Source organism: Emydura macquarii, unplaced genomic scaffold (genome assembly GCF_026122565.2).
Source record: "Emydura macquarii macquarii isolate MOO-44397 ecotype Brisbane River unplaced genomic scaffold, CSIRO-AGI_Emac_v2 contig_3113, whole genome shotgun sequence".
In the NCBI taxonomy this organism is placed as follows: domain Eukaryota; kingdom Metazoa; phylum Chordata; order Testudines; family Chelidae; genus Emydura; species Emydura macquarii.
The window spans coordinates 6,639,854-6,656,472 of record NW_027133250.1 but is presented as its reverse complement, the minus strand read 5'-3'; the positions used below and the strand labels follow the sequence as shown (position 1 = coordinate 6,656,472).

The 16,619-nt window shown below is 53.1% G+C and overlaps 1 protein-coding gene across 1 annotated transcript in view; it reads right to left on the bottom strand.

The window, feature by feature from the left end:
- ASAP3 (ArfGAP with SH3 domain, ankyrin repeat and PH domain 3) overlaps window positions 1-16,619 on the bottom strand; it is a 55,364-nt gene that overhangs the window by 32,452 nt on the left and 6,293 nt on the right. Inside the window, exons 2-4 of the mRNA XM_067530823.1 lie at window positions 8,751-8,823; window positions 5,263-5,408; window positions 65-139 (exon numbers count right to left, since the gene is read on the bottom strand). Coding sequence (XP_067386924.1) covers window positions 65-139; window positions 5,263-5,408; window positions 8,751-8,823 — 294 coding nt within the window. The remainder of the gene's footprint in view (window positions 1-64; window positions 140-5,262; window positions 5,409-8,750; window positions 8,824-16,619) is intronic.

Sequence of the window (16,619 nt, the reverse complement as noted above, 5' to 3'; positions counted from 1 at the left end):
CCTGGCTCCCCTTTCTATCCTATGCTTCCCACAGCAAGTGCCCACCACCTTAGCGGGGTCTTACCAGCCGGCCATCTTTCAGCTGCCCCTTCAGCAGGCTGTCCAGGGGGAAGGAGACGATGTTGTTCAGGTTCTGCACCTGGAAAACCCAGCGACACAAGGACAGGTTATAAAGCGGCTGGTTGCAGGCTCCCTAGCCTCTAACTGCACCACAACTGGTTTACTAGCAGTTCATTATTCAGCCACTAGGTGCCCCCATGAGCTGGAGTGTGTTCCAGGCAGGATGCAACCCCTGGTAAACAAGGGAGACAAAACTGGTACTCAAGTTAGGTAGAGGCTTGTTGGCGTGAGCCACTGAAGCCCTTTTCTTCACCAAGCACCTCCTATTCATGACTACAGATGTTGTGTCAACCCAGATGAACCACCTCCATTGGTCCTGGAGGGCAAATGTTCCCTGGTGAATCTGTGGAGACTAGTAGATTTCTGGACTCACCACGCAATGCTCCTTTTATCTCAGCCTGGGGAAGGACAACTCTTGTTGAGATAATATCTGGACTAGTTTTAAAAAACAAAGCACAGCCACAAGACTTTGGCTGCACGACTTCCCTGTGGCAAGTTGTCCCATAGGCCATCTGAACACTGCAACTAAGAGGAGAAAACATTGCTCTGGGCTATTCATTTCTTTTTTATCATAGCAGTGATGGAAGGACACACATCAGAGATCAGAGCTCTGCCAGACACATGTAATGAAAAGGTCTCCACCCTGAAGTGCTTACCAGCCAGGTATAAAAGGAGAGACAACAGAGGGATACAATAGCTAGATAAGGAAGCAAGGTAAGGTAACAGTGAGAGGATTACAATCACTGTAATAAGTAGTGCTTAGCATACCAGCGGCCTGACCATGGTTTTGGAGGCATCACAACTGCGGTGGTTGTAAAGGAAACATTTGTATTACATTCGGGGCCTCTAGGTGTTAGGAAGATCAGGGCTTCGTTACGCTGGGTCCCGTGCAGGCACTTCGTGAGAGACAGACAGTCCGTGACCTACGAGTTCACGGTCTAAACTGTCGGCCAACAGAGCAGGTGGGGGAAATGGAGGCACAGAGCCTGCGAAAGGACTTGCCCAAGGTCACACAGCAGGTCAGTGGCAGAGCCAGGAACGGAAGCCCGAATGTGAATCCAGTGCCCTCCACACTAGACCACAGCGTAACAGCCCCCTTCTCCCAGGATAGGGCACGTGGAGGCTTCGCTTTATCCTGCAGCTTCACAGTTAAAGAAGCCCAGCAAGTCCCACCCCTGCTAAAGCATTAAAAGCCAGGCAGGCTGTGGCCACCTGAGGGAGCCGGTTAAGATGAGAAGAAAGGCTCACTTCATGCTGGATGTAGCTGGGGATGGCTGCAAGATGTCGAATGTGGGGCTGTTACCACAAACCACATCAGTGGGAGGTTAGTTCAAGCAGCCCTGCCTCCCCGCCACCTCAAAGGCCACAATCAAAGCAGTTCTCTGGTGTGGATGGGAGGGTGAGGATAGCAACCCCTAGAAGCTCAGAGATGGGGGGCCGGAGCGAAAGGCTGGCCAACGTTCTGCACTCCATGTTGCATTCTGACTGCACGTCAGGAAGGCTCAGCTGCAGGAGGGAGAATGGCCTAGTGGTTAAGGCGCTGGACTCAGGAGATCTGGGGTGAACTCCTTGGCCAGTGTGAGAGATCTTGGGCAAGCTGTTGGAACTCTGGGCCACCGCTCACCAGCTGTAAAACAGGGATCCCAATCCCTGCGCTAGTTCCCCAAGGGAGGATAAACTCCGGAGCGTTTAGGAGATGCTCAGGCACCTTTGATGTGGAGTTATTTGGAGCAGGAACTGCCTTTGCACAGCATCTAGCACAAGGAGGCCCTGATCCATGTCTGAGGTTCTTCCCCCCCACCCCATACCAATCATTCACTGTACGAGGACGGGGCTGTCCGCATAGCGAGATAGAACTGAATGGTTACATTCAAGCAAACAGATGAGTGGCAGAGCGGTCCCCTGCTACGTATTCCAGCAGCCTCACTACGCTGCACCAACAGCAGCTCTGGCTACTGCAGCATTGCTGTTGGAGCCTGTGACTGAAGACCAGAGTGGTACTTTATTAAGACCAGGCCCCCCTCAACTGCTGGCAGGCGTGTTCTGCATTTACTCCCTTCTCCCCTATTCATTTAGCATTAGTTCACCAAGCAGGAGAAAGGCAGAGGTGGAAGACGGCGCTATTTGTAATCCCCCCCGCCCCCGACATTTAGCACTTCACAACCGCTAATTAACCCTCACAGCACCCAGGAGGAAGGCAAACGTTTTGCAGAGGGGAAACCGAGGCACAGAAAGCCAACCTGACTTGAGAACGTCTGTAGAGAGTCAGCAGCCGGGCCAGGAAACAGAACCCAGGTCTTCGGAGTGCCTGTCCCCACGTTGTAACTAAGATATCACTCTCCCTCCCAGAGACTGGAATAGAACCCGGGTGTCTTGCTTCCCAGTCCTTTCCCACTCTAACCACTAAACCCCACTGCCTCATTCTGAAGTGGTATTCGGAGTGGGGGAGTGTGTGGGGAGGGAGGGGACCCAAGGGGCCAGGTTTGGAAGCTGGCGGGGGAAAAGCAGATGCACTGGCATCAAGAGACAGTTAAAGGCAGATCAAAGGTCTTGGCTCACTGATTCCATGGAATGCGTGTGCATCTGCCCAAGAGGAGTGCATCGCGTCGGGGGAGAGGCAATCCTACAGGGAGACGGGCGGCGGGGGTAGCATAAACCCCACCAGGAATCGAACCAGAAGCAGGATAAAACTGCACCGAGAAACCACGATTAGCTATTGAAAGTGACAAGCCTGCACATGCCCAGCCAGGCCAAGGAACGCGGCCAAGCCCAGAGCCTGGAAGCGCCGCACTCCGAGCATTTGGGGCGCTGGCTGTCCACGGCATGCACCGCCTGGGGCCCCCGTCAACACACCCGCTGGGATCACAGCAGGGGCCGCCCCGCTCACCCAGCCGGGCACTCAGGAACAGTCTGGCTTGACTGGAAGGTCCCAGTGACTCTTTTCAGCACTTTTCCCTTTAATTTGCGCCACGGGCCCAACTCACGGCTCTCCCTCCCGTGTGCCCTCCCTGCACACACGACTCTGGCCTGGGAGGCGGGGGGCTGAGAGTCAGGAGGTAGGAGCGTTGCCAGAGCTGTGACTTCGCACGCGCGCCGGGGGGGGGTGGGGGGAGCCACTGGCAGAGCTGCGTTGCAAAGAGCAGAGGGGAAGCGTCTTTGGCACCAAGCCGCCCTCCATGGGGCTCTCAAGGGATCACCCATCGACCCCCCTTCATAACCCTGAAAACTGACCCTTCGGTTAATGCAAAGGGGCCCGTCCTGCGCCATTGAAGTCGGAGGGATTTTGCTACAGACTCCAATAGAAGCAGCAGCCGGCCCCCCAGGTCCGTGCGTCTTGTGCACTGTCCCCTCCCCCACAGGCAGAAACATCTGGTGCTTTGCTCCACCCAGCCCCATGATCAGCCCTGCTGTGTGCTTCCCCGGCTGGCAGATCTCCAGGGGCGACTGGGGACGCTGGGATTCAAACCATTTTAAATCATTAGACCAGGACTCCTGGTGCCAGCGCAGTGACACCTGCTCCCTCCGCCTATCCCGGGGGAACAACGTGCCAAGGCTTGGACCACCTCAGTGCGCTGGCTCAAGACAGCTGGAGCGAGCAATGCCCTCCTGGCACCAGATGACAGCGCAGGGTTGGCATAGTCCCATGGAGGGGCCATGCCTTCCTGCAGAGCGTTCTGCAGTTAGGGGCAGGGTGCCACAGAGGGGCTCAGACCTTCTGCAGGGGCTAGGGGGAAAATGCAACTGGGAGAGAGTTTGGATTTCCCAAGGGACCACGAGGTGCTTGTCTGTCTCTCTCTCTCTCTCACACACACACACACACACACACACACACACACACACACACACACACGCCTGGAAAAGCATTTGGAGCAAGGAAGGAAGCAATTACGAGGGTCCCATTGTGTCTCTGTTTCATACCTTAGATGCATGTGTGCACGCAGAAGCAGCAAAGAGACCCGCTCTACAGTGGAACCCGTTAACCAGAGTAACCGGTTATACTCCTTTTACAGGGCAGCTCCACCAAGATCTCAGCTTAGGAGAGCTCTGCTGCTTGGCGGAGGATGAGAAGGGGGTGGAGAATTTCCGTCCGAATGAAATTTTGACCCAAAACCAAGGAAAAATTTCACAAAGCTTTCTTTTTCTTTCCCTCCTTCCCCCGATTGCTTATAAGTGCAACTGAATGCGTTTGCTACAGAAAACAGTCTTCCTTTTAACAGATCTAGGGGCAAATGCTACTTGATCTCTTATGCCAATGCAAGCCTCAGCCAGGGCGCATGGGAAAGAGACCAGGATCATCCCACGGGCGATCCCTAGGGCTTTGCGTCTGGATTCTTCACTGACGTAGTTTCCTCGGGATGGGGGCTCGTTGTTCCAAAGCGTCATGGGATCTGGTCTCTTCTCAGCACACATTTTCCACCATGCAAGGACTGAAATGTCTTGAAGGAACCAGATTTCAGCTTCCTTTGGCTTCAAACAGTTAGGCTATTGGGGGAGCAGGGGGAACAGGGGGTCTGAATGCCAAAGACCCTCCCACCCCACTCTTCAATTAGGTTGATATTCTACCAATTGCCTTGCTCCCTCGGGCTCATTCCTTACAACAAGCCTTGCTGGGTTAGGATTCCCTTCTTGGGAAACAGGGTAATAGAGGCTTTTGGCATCAAAGATCTATCACCCCCACCACAAGTCCGTGTCCCAGTCTGAGTAGGAGAGAAGCCTCTGATAGAGGCTATTCAACAAGTTCTCCACTGGATCTTAAAAAGGACCATTCCCTAGAGCTGGGATTTAACGGGGCACGGCTGCAACGAAGGACTGCTCAACGTAGCAAGCGAGACGGCACACATTCCGTCAGGATGCAGCTACATCGCGCGGCAGGACAGATGCCTCAGTGTCATGATGGGGAGGGGTGGGAGCTTCTAAAGGGCAACCACCCTACTCTGGGTCCCCAGAAGAAGAGCTGCCCCAAGTCACAGGTCTAACGTCCCGTTCTCCCCCCTCCCCAATCACTGTTCAGCTCTCGCTCTGGTCCCACACCCCCCTTGTAGCTGGAAGCACCCATGCAGATCAGTCTGTTCTCACCCGGGCCCCCGAGACGGGGGTCTGTGAAACTCAGGGATGAAGGAGCTCAGACCGGGAGCTGCTTACCAGGTTCTTGAAGAGCGAGGTCACTTCTCTGGTGAAGACCGCCAGGTTGAGGAAGCCAGTGGAAAGCTCGTGGTTGTTCTGGGACAGGTGGTTGTTGCCAAAGTTCTCCAGAGATTCGCTGTATTGCTCCTCGTTCTCAACGTGTGCTGCGGGGAGGGAAGAGACGACACCCGTGAAACCCAGGATGGAGACTCCTCATGCTGGCACGAGCAGCTGGGATTCCCCCCCGAGGCAATATGGTGAGGTTCTCTACACCACCTTCTGCTGGGAGAGGCTGTGAACTCCATCAAAGCCAGCCCACGCGCCTAAGCCGCTCTCTAGCCTAAGCACCTCCTGCGGCAGTAGATGCAAGCTGCCCCGCAGCTGGCGCTCATGCACCATTCTCTACAGCACCTCCTAGTGGGAAAAGTTGGAGTAGCTGGGAGACCCGCCACAGCAGGCTGTACTGTTCCCCACCATGCCTCCTACTGGTAGAGCATGGAAGTGAATCAGTTGCAAGTCCTCACACACGGCATGCCAATTGGTCCTACGTTACTAAGCCAAAAAGTTATAATACAAGCATAGATAACAAATGTTCACAGACGTTCTTTCCAATAATAGATTAGATCCCGCTCAGACCTTGCTCCTGGGAATTAGAGCTAAGTTACTTTGCCATGCTAAATTATTCACTTTGCCAGTCCCTACAACCCAGTCCGGGGAAATGGCTAGGCAGATGGATAAAGCCTAAGAATTCCTAACACCGCCAGTAGAAACACTTGACTGAGGGTCAGAGGCAGGGCGGCCCGATGGCAAAGGTTCCATTTCCAGCTTTATCACAGATTTCCCGTGCGACTTGGAAATTATACCCTCAGGAGCTCGTTAGGATAACGGGGCCCACAAGTTTACCCCAATTATGAGCCCCACTGTGACGGGTGAGTGAAAGTTCAGGAGATGTCACAATAACTTACAACCCCATTGATGGAAAAAGATGCAAAAAGCAAGACAGGAAAGTGGAATTAGTTCAAACAAAAAGGCCTCCTGATAGAACTCAAGAACGGCGTTCAGATCCTGCCTGGTCAACAAGAAAACGTAGGACCGGAAATCAAGGTTTGTTGGAAATTGGTTTGTTGGATGTTAGGCCTAAATGGTGGACAAAAAATAATGAGGGGAGGGGCTATTCCACCCACGCGCCCTTTTGAGGTCTTTAAAGAAAAGCTTTGGGGAGAAAAACTGGCTACTACAGCAAACTTCACCATCATGGCCGCCACTCCCTCCGTCTCCTGGGACCCCGGGCCTTCGTCATCCTGACCCTGAGAGATGTCCTGACCTGAGCAGGCCAGAGAGGGGGACCCAGATGACACCGCCACCTCCACCGGCTCCAGCTGAATCTCAACCACCACCCAGGATGTAAGACTTTGTCAAACACGTGCCTAGTGTGTCCTTTTCCTTGCCCCACTTTTCCTTCCTTCCTTCTCTCCCTCCTTTCGCCTTCTGTCTAATAGGAGTCTGGCGTAGGCCCCCTTAGACCCATTTATTCCACCTAAATTAACTCTCACTTTCTGAAGTGACTGAGGGGCGTCAGGGTACGTCCACACAGCCAAAAGAACACCCACAGCTGCTGCCCGGGCTAACTGACTCGGGCTCGCAGGGCTAAATATAGCTGGGTAGACGGTCCGCCCCCTCCTCCCCAGCAGTGAGCAGAGGGTTCTGAGGAAGGGGGAGGACTGGGCTGAGCGAGACTCTCCAAGTTCACCGCTCACTGCCAGGAAACAAGGGGACTTATCTGAAAGCAAAGCTCTTTAATTCACATCTGATTTCCCCCCGCCTCCCACTATTTGTGGTTGTGCTGCCCGGAGGCGAGTCCGACAGACACTGCCAGCCCAGGAGCCCGGCACCAAAACACTGCAAAGCGCTTTCCAGCCGACTTAGCGGAACCCGCAGCTTTAATATTTAAAGACGCTTTAGACTAAGCAGGACATTTCCTCCCCTGACTGTTAAGAGAGCATCGAAGCCAAATGCGAACGGCTGATGTGTAGCCTGGGCACTAAGTTAGCTCAGAGAGAGGGGTCGCGCCAAGGGAGTGACTTGCAGGAGCAGAAATAGACGAAGGACTTTTTTGGCCCAGATCTTTAGCTGGCGTGAAACAGTTTATGCCAGCTGGGCATCTGGCCCTCTGATTTCAAGACACCGTGACAAAAGATGGCAAAAGCTTGCATTCTCTAGTCTTGAAAGGGGGAGAGGGATTGAGCCAGGAAGGGTATCAGGAGAACCAGTCAGGGGCTCCATTCTATCCCTTCCTGGAACATGGGAACGAGTGGGTGTTCTGTTAAATGAACGGCTCGTCAACTCAGCTCTACCACTTTGCCGAACTGCAGGACCTTCCAGTCACAGGCCCAGAGCTTTGCAAAGAATTACACCTCGCTGTGCCACTGGATGGGAACTATTCCAGGTTCTGAGCTACGGGAACAGCTCCTCCTTCAGGAAGGATGGAGCACGAAAATCACAGAACTTAGATCAGGACTCCTGGGTTCCACAGTCTAGGTTCGTACCATCCCTAGCACAATGGGGCCCTAATCGTGGCCAGTCCCTAGGCTCTACCATAAATAATAAATCCTCATCTTCTACTAATTTCCTCTCTGTCTTATGCAATCATTTAACACCCCTGGGCAAGGTGGATATTTTCCCCAATTTTACACATGGTGAAACTGAGGCACAGAGTTGAAGCATGCTGCCCAGGGTGTCTCAGATACAGCATCAGAGCTTGGAAGCAGAACAGAGATATTGCAGATTACAATTCCAGTGTTTTAACCACTAGCCTGGGCTGCCTCTAGTTAGAGCAAATTAAATGGGAACACTATTCCACTCAGCGGATACCCTGCCTCTGCAGTCTCCTGCCATCGGGAGTCATGGAGTACAGCAGTGCAGCTGGATTCTAATAATTCTCTGCTCTGTGATCATCGTTAAGACAGAGAGGGGGAGATCTCACATCACAGCAGCAGGGTGATCATCTGCAGGGAAGGAGCCCTGCAGGCACAGCTAGACATGTATTAAGACAGGTACTCAGACACGAAGGTGATGAGAACCATAGACGCACCCATCTAGTTAGAAGAGGTCTCCATTCCTTGCCAAAGGCCAGCTACCCGACTTGAAGAACAGATGGCCTGATCCCAGACTGCATTTGTGATTGTACAGCACCTAGCACAATGCAAACAAACAACTATAGATCCTAACCGGCAGCCTGGATGCTGGGGAAGCTCTTGACATCAGCTGATCTCTCAGAATTGCCATGATGAGCAAAACAGGGGTAGCCCCATGTTAGCACCCAAGCAAGCTGCCTGTGGGGAGATGTTCTCCTAGCCCGTCACAGAGGAGGATTGCACGGCGTCAAATTGCAGGGTTTCAGGCAGTGCAGCAAGCACCTGCTTGTGGGAAGCCTCCAGGGCACTCACACCCCTCACCCCCTCCTCGCACCCGCTAGTGCGTGCCAATGCATGTGCAGCACAACTTACTGAGCCCGGAGACATGAATGGCTTTCACATATTTCCTTATCCTCTGGAGAATGGCTTGGTCACCGTCCAGGCTCTGCAAAGCAAACACAAAAGACCGTCAGACTGGCTGGGCACGGCCAAGATTCCACCACCGCCACCCGCTGCACAAAGTCCCTTTGAAGCGCCCGACGTTTCGTCATGCAGATGTGCAGGACGGCTGCCAACACACCCCAGGCTCGGAGAGGGGCTGGAGGATTCCCAAGCCACGGGCTCCGGCTAGACCAATTGGCATTCGAGGTCAGCAAAGCCCCTGCCAGATCCTTGCTCATTTTACACACAGCCGCTGTGACCCGACAGGTACATTGGAACCGGCTGCCCCCCGCATGCTTTAAAGGACATTCAATCCAGAGGGCTAGAGAAGGCAGCACAGGCCTGTCTCAGGCCAACCCATCGAATGCTTCGTGGGATAAAGGAAGACCAAGCACTGCCCGCTATTCGGTCTCTAATTACACTGGCTCTGTCACTGCAGTGTGAGAGCACCTTCCAATCCCCCTGTAAGGGTGGAAAGTCTCATTATCCCCATTTTACAGAGGAGCAGCAGAGGCTGGAAGAGAGTAAGTGACTTGACCACGGTCATCCAGCATCTGCGGCAGAGAGAGAAATTGCACCCACATATCCAGAGTCCCTTGGCCACGGATTCATCCTTCTTCAGGTAGCTGCTGAAGGCTGGGCTGCTGTCTTTACATACTCCCAGAATCTGTGTATCGAGGTGAAGGCACCAGACCCATCACCTCAATATCCCCATCGCACAGTTCCCTTTCCCCACATACGTCAGTCACACAAGTTATTTGACAAGTTTTGCCTCCCATCCTCACCCCCCGTTAGCGACCCGGAGGTCATCAGATTGCTTCGTTGTTCAAAAAGGGGATCGGGGCGGAGAGGAATGTCCAGGGAGGAAATGAACGAACGATTCTCATCTCCAACCTGTTTGTGAGCAAGAGAGTGACAGCCTGCCCTTGTCAGTTTCCCAAGTCAGGTGATATCACTCCTAGCCCCTTACCGGATCGCTTACATAACTAACTAGTGCAGAGATCTGAACCTGACAAACACACAGCTTGAAATCCAGCTCTAGTTGGGAGTGGAGACGTCACATGGGAGAGACAAGACAGCCCCTTCCCCTAGAGCGCGGGTGCAACCGCCCCTGGGCCCCTCACTGCCAGCAAGACAAAGTGGAGTGGACCCACAGCAGAGCAACAGAACTGATCAGCCAGATTGATCCCCAGGGAAAGAGTTAACTCCAGAGTGTCAGCCAAGGGCAGGCATGATAACAGTCTACAAATATTTGAAGGGCGTGAATACCAAGGAGAGAGAGGGATCGTTTGGGGCAGAACAAGCAGAAGAACTGGCAGTAATGTAATGAAGTCACAGAAGATTTTAGGCTGATCATCAGACCAACCTCCTGACAGCCAGGGCTGTGGAATCTTTCCAAGGGGGAAAAAAAAAATGGAAGCCCCAACTGCTGGGGGCTGGAATGGACAAATGCGGTAGGAAATGTTCACGCACTGGCTACAGGGGTGTGGACGGGACAGGCTAATAGGCCCTGTCCACCTCCGTCTTCTCTGACCGAAAGACTAAGGCAGACTGGCTGGCTGACGCCCAGCTTCCTTCCATATCTGTGCCCCCCCGAATCTGTCAAACTTTACCCTCCAGGATAAAGGCGCCACTCTCTCATGACATGCTGCATCATTGTGCAATGCAAGGGGACGGTCGGAGTGGCTGTGACTGTGATGACTTGGGTTTTTTCTCTTGTCCCTTTCAAGCATCCCAGAATTCTGCCAACTTCAGCAGCAGTTTTGCTCTCAGAGGCTATGTCTGCACCGCCCAAGGCGGCGAGCTTCCAGGCCTAGGTCGATGGACGCAGCTCGCACTAGCCCTTTAAAAAGAGCTGCGTAGACAGCGCTTTGAAGTTGTGGCTCAGGGGCAATGAGGGCTCTGATGCCTCCCACCTTGCCAAGGCTTCAGAGCCTGAGTCATAGCTCCAAAGTCCGTCTACACAGCTGTTTTCAGCGCGCTAGTGCGAGCAGAGTCTCTCAACCCAGGCTGTTGTTCAGCAAGCTGCTCGACAGAGGACTCACACACAGCCCCTGCTCTTGTTGATTTTACTCTCTGTCTCTCACGGTTTTCAATTAATTTTAGGCCACCCAGTTTTAGACGCTGAGAGCACACGGTCCCCCTCTGCGCACATTAAAAACGCAGCTGAATCCTAGCGCAGACAAACCAACCTCGTGCTGCAACACGACTCCCACCGCACCACCAAGCCCAGAGGACCCCAGGTCACTCCTGGAAGCTCTTGTGATAACAGCACACCCAGTGAAGACGAGGAGCAGCTACTCTCGCCCTGGGTTTCCCCCCACCAAAGCTTCTGCTGGGTTCACATGCAAGACGAGCCAAGTCCAGGCTGCTCACTGACAAACTCCAGGTCTCCAGCATGTACCGCTGGCAGCTCAGCACACTTAGGAAAGATCTTTCCTACACCTCTGCCTGCTGCATCACTTATTGCTGATGAAGTCGGGGTTACTGCTGGCTCCCCTGGCAGAGTAAACGCTGGCCAATGTTATAGGGCCAGATCCTGAAGTTTTCACTGAGGGCCAGATCGCCCGCCCCAGTCCTATGCATGGAGGGCTGGGGTGTCCGGGCCAAACTCATTTACACCAGTTTAAATCCAGAGCGACTCCACTGGATTTGTAATGACCCTGGATTTTTCCCATCACTAAGAGGAGTACAGCAGAACCTCCGAGACACGAACGCCTCGGGAGCGGAGGTTGTTCCCGACTCGGAAATATTGGTAACTCTGAACAGAACATTACGGTGGTTCTTTCGAAAGAGTTTCCAACTGAACATTGACTTAATAAAGCTTTACAGAAGAAAAATGCTGCTTTCCTTTTTGGTAGTAGTGGTTTACGTTTAACCCCGCACTGCAGGAGGCTGACTGGTGAGTTCGTAACTCTGAGGGCTTGTGTCTACACTCGCAGTTATGCCGGCAAAACTGTGTCTCTCAGGGGTGTGGAAAAAAAAAAAATACCTCCCCCCCCCGAACAATATACGTTTGTGTAGCTGCATTATGTCAGCAGGAGAGCTCTCTCCCACCAACATAATAAAACCACCTAAACAAGCGGCAGCCGCTGTGTCAGTGGACAGCATCTCCTGCCAACATAGCGCTGTCCACACTTATGCTGGCAAAACTTATATTGCTGGGGGGAGGGGTGGTCACACCCCAGAGCAACAAAGTTTTGCCGGCATAACCGCAGGCCCTGAGGTTCTATTGTATTTAAGCCACAAGATTTATCCTTGAAACATCCTCTTATACCCTGCTGCAGATCTCACAGGGGGAAGGAAGCGATGGAACTGATTTCCAGCAGTCAGTATAAAGGCAATGGTTTGGGCAACAGATTTAATCTCTTGCCTGTCTCAGATGAGAAGCTTCCCTTGACAACCCCAATGCTTTGTTACTTAAGCTCTCATCACCACTGATTTCACCATTCCTGCTCAGCACTGAAGTCAAGAAGGTTCATCAAAGAGCCATCCTGAGCGTGCCCAGACAGTACAGAGGCAGAAGAAAAAGTTCAAGACAAGAGCTGCAGAAGTCAAACAGGGGAGCAAGAGTCCACCTAGGAATGAAGAATGCAGGCCCTACTTACTGGCTGAGGGACTCTACCCTGGGAAGCAGGGACTCTGAAAAAGATTTGGGGATCCTAGTGAATAATCAGCTGAACAAGAGATCCCAGTGTGACGGGCCAAAAGAGCTAATGTGCATAAACAGGGCAATCTTGAGTAGGAGCAGAGAGGTTATTTTACTTCTGTATTTGGTGCTGGCGTGACCTCTGCTGGAATCCTGGGTCCAGTTCTGGAGCCCACAAATCAAGGAGGTTGATACATTGGAGTGGGTTCAGAGGAGAGCCACGAGAATGGTTAAAGGCTTAGAAAACCTGCCTCATAGTGATAGACTCAAACAGCTCAGTCTATTTAGCTTAACCAAGAGAAGGTGAAGCAGTGACTTCATTACAGGCTGCAAGTATCTACATGGGAAACAGATATTTAACCATGGGCTCTTCTATCTAGCAGAGGAAGGTCCAACGTGATCCAATGACTGGAAGTTGAAGCTAGACAAATTCAGACTGGAAATAAGGTGTAAATTTCCAGCAGGCATTGAACAACTTACCGAGGGTCATGGTGGATTCTCTGTCACAAACAAGTCAGTCAAGATGGGCTGTTTTCCTAGAAGCTATATGAAAAGGAATTATTTTGGAGACGTTCTCTGGCCTGCGCTATATGCGGTGTGGAGGGGGGGGGGCGGTGTCAGACGAGATGATCACAACGGTCTCTGCTGGCTTTGCGATCGATGAGGCCTCGGAGATTTGAGAGCCCAACCACATCGCAGGGCGGCTGGTCACCAAGGAAGAAATCATTCGAGGCAGACAAGACAGCCGCTGGCTCTGCCTGACTGACAACGCAAAAGGAGCCAACGACGCGGATTCTAACGAAGGAGCACAGATGCTGGGAACTGCTCGGTGCAGCCTCTGCATCCACAGCGGATGCTACCAGGGAGAACACACCATGCTTCCCCGCTGAGGGCACCTGCCGAGACCTCACCTGGGTGGAGAGGCGGGGGAGGGAGGGACCCCCTCTGGCTCCAGGAAGAGAAGCACCAGGCAGGAGAGAGATGCAGAGCCATTGTTCCCAGTGCGCTCCTGCTCAGCGGACTCCCTGCTCGGCCTCTGCCCAGAGGAGCCGAGCAGCAGGTGTGAGAGCCCCCCCCGTCTCCACCAGGCACGACTGACTGTTTCAGCTTCTCACACGGATGAGGTTGGCTTCCCCCTCCCCGGTGCCTGACTGAAGATCAGCTCGAGATGCAGCAGAGGCAGAGATCCACGTAAAAGAGGGGACGCAAGCCCTTCCCTGGCAAGAGGAAAGCCTGTGTTGGGGAGGAGGCAGATCTGCACCTGCAGAGAGAACAACGACCTCAGAGACCCCAGCGGCTAACACATTCCATCCAACGCCACTTCGCTGCTACCAGCCTGTCTTCCAAGGAGCTCCCATTCACCGGGGGCATTGCTGCTCCGGGCCTGAAGGACCCACCGTACGCCAGCTGATCAGGAGGGAGGAGAGAGCAGCATATCCACTAACTGCCTCCTGCGCGTCTCCCATGAGCTTCCCTCTTCAAAGGGAATAATCAATGGGCACCATTCTTCATCCCCCACCGTTCAACGGAGGAGGCGTCGGTTGGTACCGCAGATGTGTGGCCGAGGGGCAGGCGTGCCAGGGCTGAGAGGGACAGCAGTGAAATTTCAATGAGCAGCAGCAAAGGAAATGATGAGCAATAAGGGCACCTGCTTCTCAGGGCACGGGGCGCTGGGCTGGAGGCGGAGGGAAGTCGGAGCATGTAGGATGCAGGGCCAGGCGCCGATCTCAGGGACCACATTGTCAATCTGGAGCAACGCCCCCAAGATCAGAATCTGGCCCGGAGAATAACGGACGTGGCAGATAAGGAGAAGACTGCACAGAACAATGATTTAGCCTGGAAAGGGAAAGACAACAGGGAAAGGTGGACTTGGGATTAAGGCACTTGTCTGAGACTCAGGACACTTTGATCCTTGTGTGACGCCAGGCAAGTCACTGGACCTCCTTGAGTCTCAGTTCTTAAGCTAAAGATGGGCCTAATAAAGCTTCCCTTGTCTCGCCTATTTAGGCTTTGGGGCAGGGACCCTCTCTCACGATGTGTATGTACAGCACCTAGCGCAATGGGGCCCCGATTTCAGCTGGGGCTTCCAGATGCAACCATAATACAATTCTGAAGAGTAAACACTGGCCAGTCCTTTAGACCCTGTCCCATAACCAGGAGACAGGAATGTCGCCCAGCAGGATTATTCCATCTCACCGGTCACTTAGTAGAGGATCCCCCTACCAGCTCACTTTTTTCCCCACTCCCCCTAAATCCTTAGCTACTTGTTCCTGAGGTTGTTGCATTCTCCTAAGCACCAGGACGGGCCACAAGCATGGTCTAGGAAGCGAAGGAGTATTACTATAGCTCCCAGATGCCACCACTGAGACCGGGGGCCCCATTGCACTGGGTGCTGTGCCAAAACATAGCGAGTTCCTGCCCCACAGAGCTTGTGGTCCGACAAAGGACAGAAAAGGGAAAGGAAGCCACCTGCAAGCCAGTGGGTACCACCCACAATTAGCAGCTTCACTGACAGGGACACCGTCTCGCGAGGGACAGAGTTCTGAATCAGACAGACGGACATTGGGCTAGAACGACCAGGTTTCTGCTAACCAAGGGCTGGACTGGACCTGCTGCCTTAAATCCCATTCCTTGAAAACACCCACCCCCAAATCACCCACTGAGCCAGCCAATCCCCCGACGTAGGGCTGGATCAGAACCAGTGCCCTAGCTGAGAAGGATCCCGTATCCTACTGGCTGATCTCCCCTGAGCCAGCCAGCAATCCCTCCTGGCCAGGAGCCAGGTCCAAATCAGCAGGGTGAAAGGGCCCATGTCTCCTTCCCCTACTGCACGAATCAGCCAGTCGCCTGGATCTAGGTCCGGAAGACAAAGTCTTGGAGCGCGGATGGCAGGAACCCACCGCATCAGCATCAAGGTTTTGTTCATTGGGATTGTCTTTCCCGTTAAATTCTCTGTTTATAACGCAACACAAATGAAACTGAACAGTTAGGAGGTGAGGGACAAGAGCAGGGTGGAGGGTGGGTGGGATCCAGCCAAGGGCAGGGAGGCTTTAGGATGGACGTGGAAGAAAGCTAGCGAGAATTTACAGCCATGGGAGGTCACCAAGTCAGCTAGTTCTGTAGCTGGATGCAAGAAGGTGCCGGAGAGTTTTGTGAACGGTTAACGCCGCTGGAAATTCAGCTAATGATGTCAGGGGAAGAGCTCCCTGTGCTTCCACCGCTGTAAGGAGGGCAGCATATTTCCAGGAAAGATGCTGAGGTAGAGAAGAAGGATGGTCTTATGGTGAAGGCACTGGGCTGGAACTCAGGAGACCTGGGCTCAAATCCCAGCTCTGCCTCAGGACCCCCACCAATGTGTCTTTGGGCAAGTCACTGTCTTTGTGCTTCAGTTTCTCCCTCTGTAAAATGGGGATAATGGGACTTTTCTCCCATCGTGTCTTGTCTATTTTGATTGTTAACTCGTTGGCCTGGACAGCCTCGCACTGTGTCTGCACGGCAGCTAGCGCCACGGTGCCCTGACCTCCGACGGAGCCTTCAGGTGCTACTGTAGCACAAACAATAAATAAAGCCATAAACTTTTCCAGACAGGGACCATCTTCACTGTACATCTCACAGAGAGCCATGCATGTCGCTGGTGTTAACAGTAAATATTCCTGCTCTTCCTAGAGAGAACAAAGCAGGATCTGGTGCCTAGCAGGAAGCTACCTGGCAGCGGCCTAGAAGTAGGTCACACTCAAAGGACAGGGTGCTTCTAGGGTGATGGAAGCCTGCTCCTCCCCACAATAGCTTCCCTTAAAAGGAACACTACCCCAGGGTTCAAGGCCCTAAATTTGACTTGCTTTAACCATTTAACTGCCTAATGTCCCTAACCCCAATGGCTAAAACCTGGACCCCAATCATTTTCCCCAATTAAGCCACACAAAACCTCTTGCCCCTCCACTCCCGTGGTAGGTATTAGCATCCTTTTTTCCAAGTGGGGAAACTGAGGCACAAAGCCACATAAGTGACTTGCCCAGAGTGTATACTCCCCACATCTTCCTCTCCCAACAGCTCTTCTCAGTCCTTTCTGCTGACCGGTATATCGCTGCTTGAGCTGGTTGACAGTTAAAATGCCGATTCCACTAAATCTAAACATTTCAGGGATCAGACTG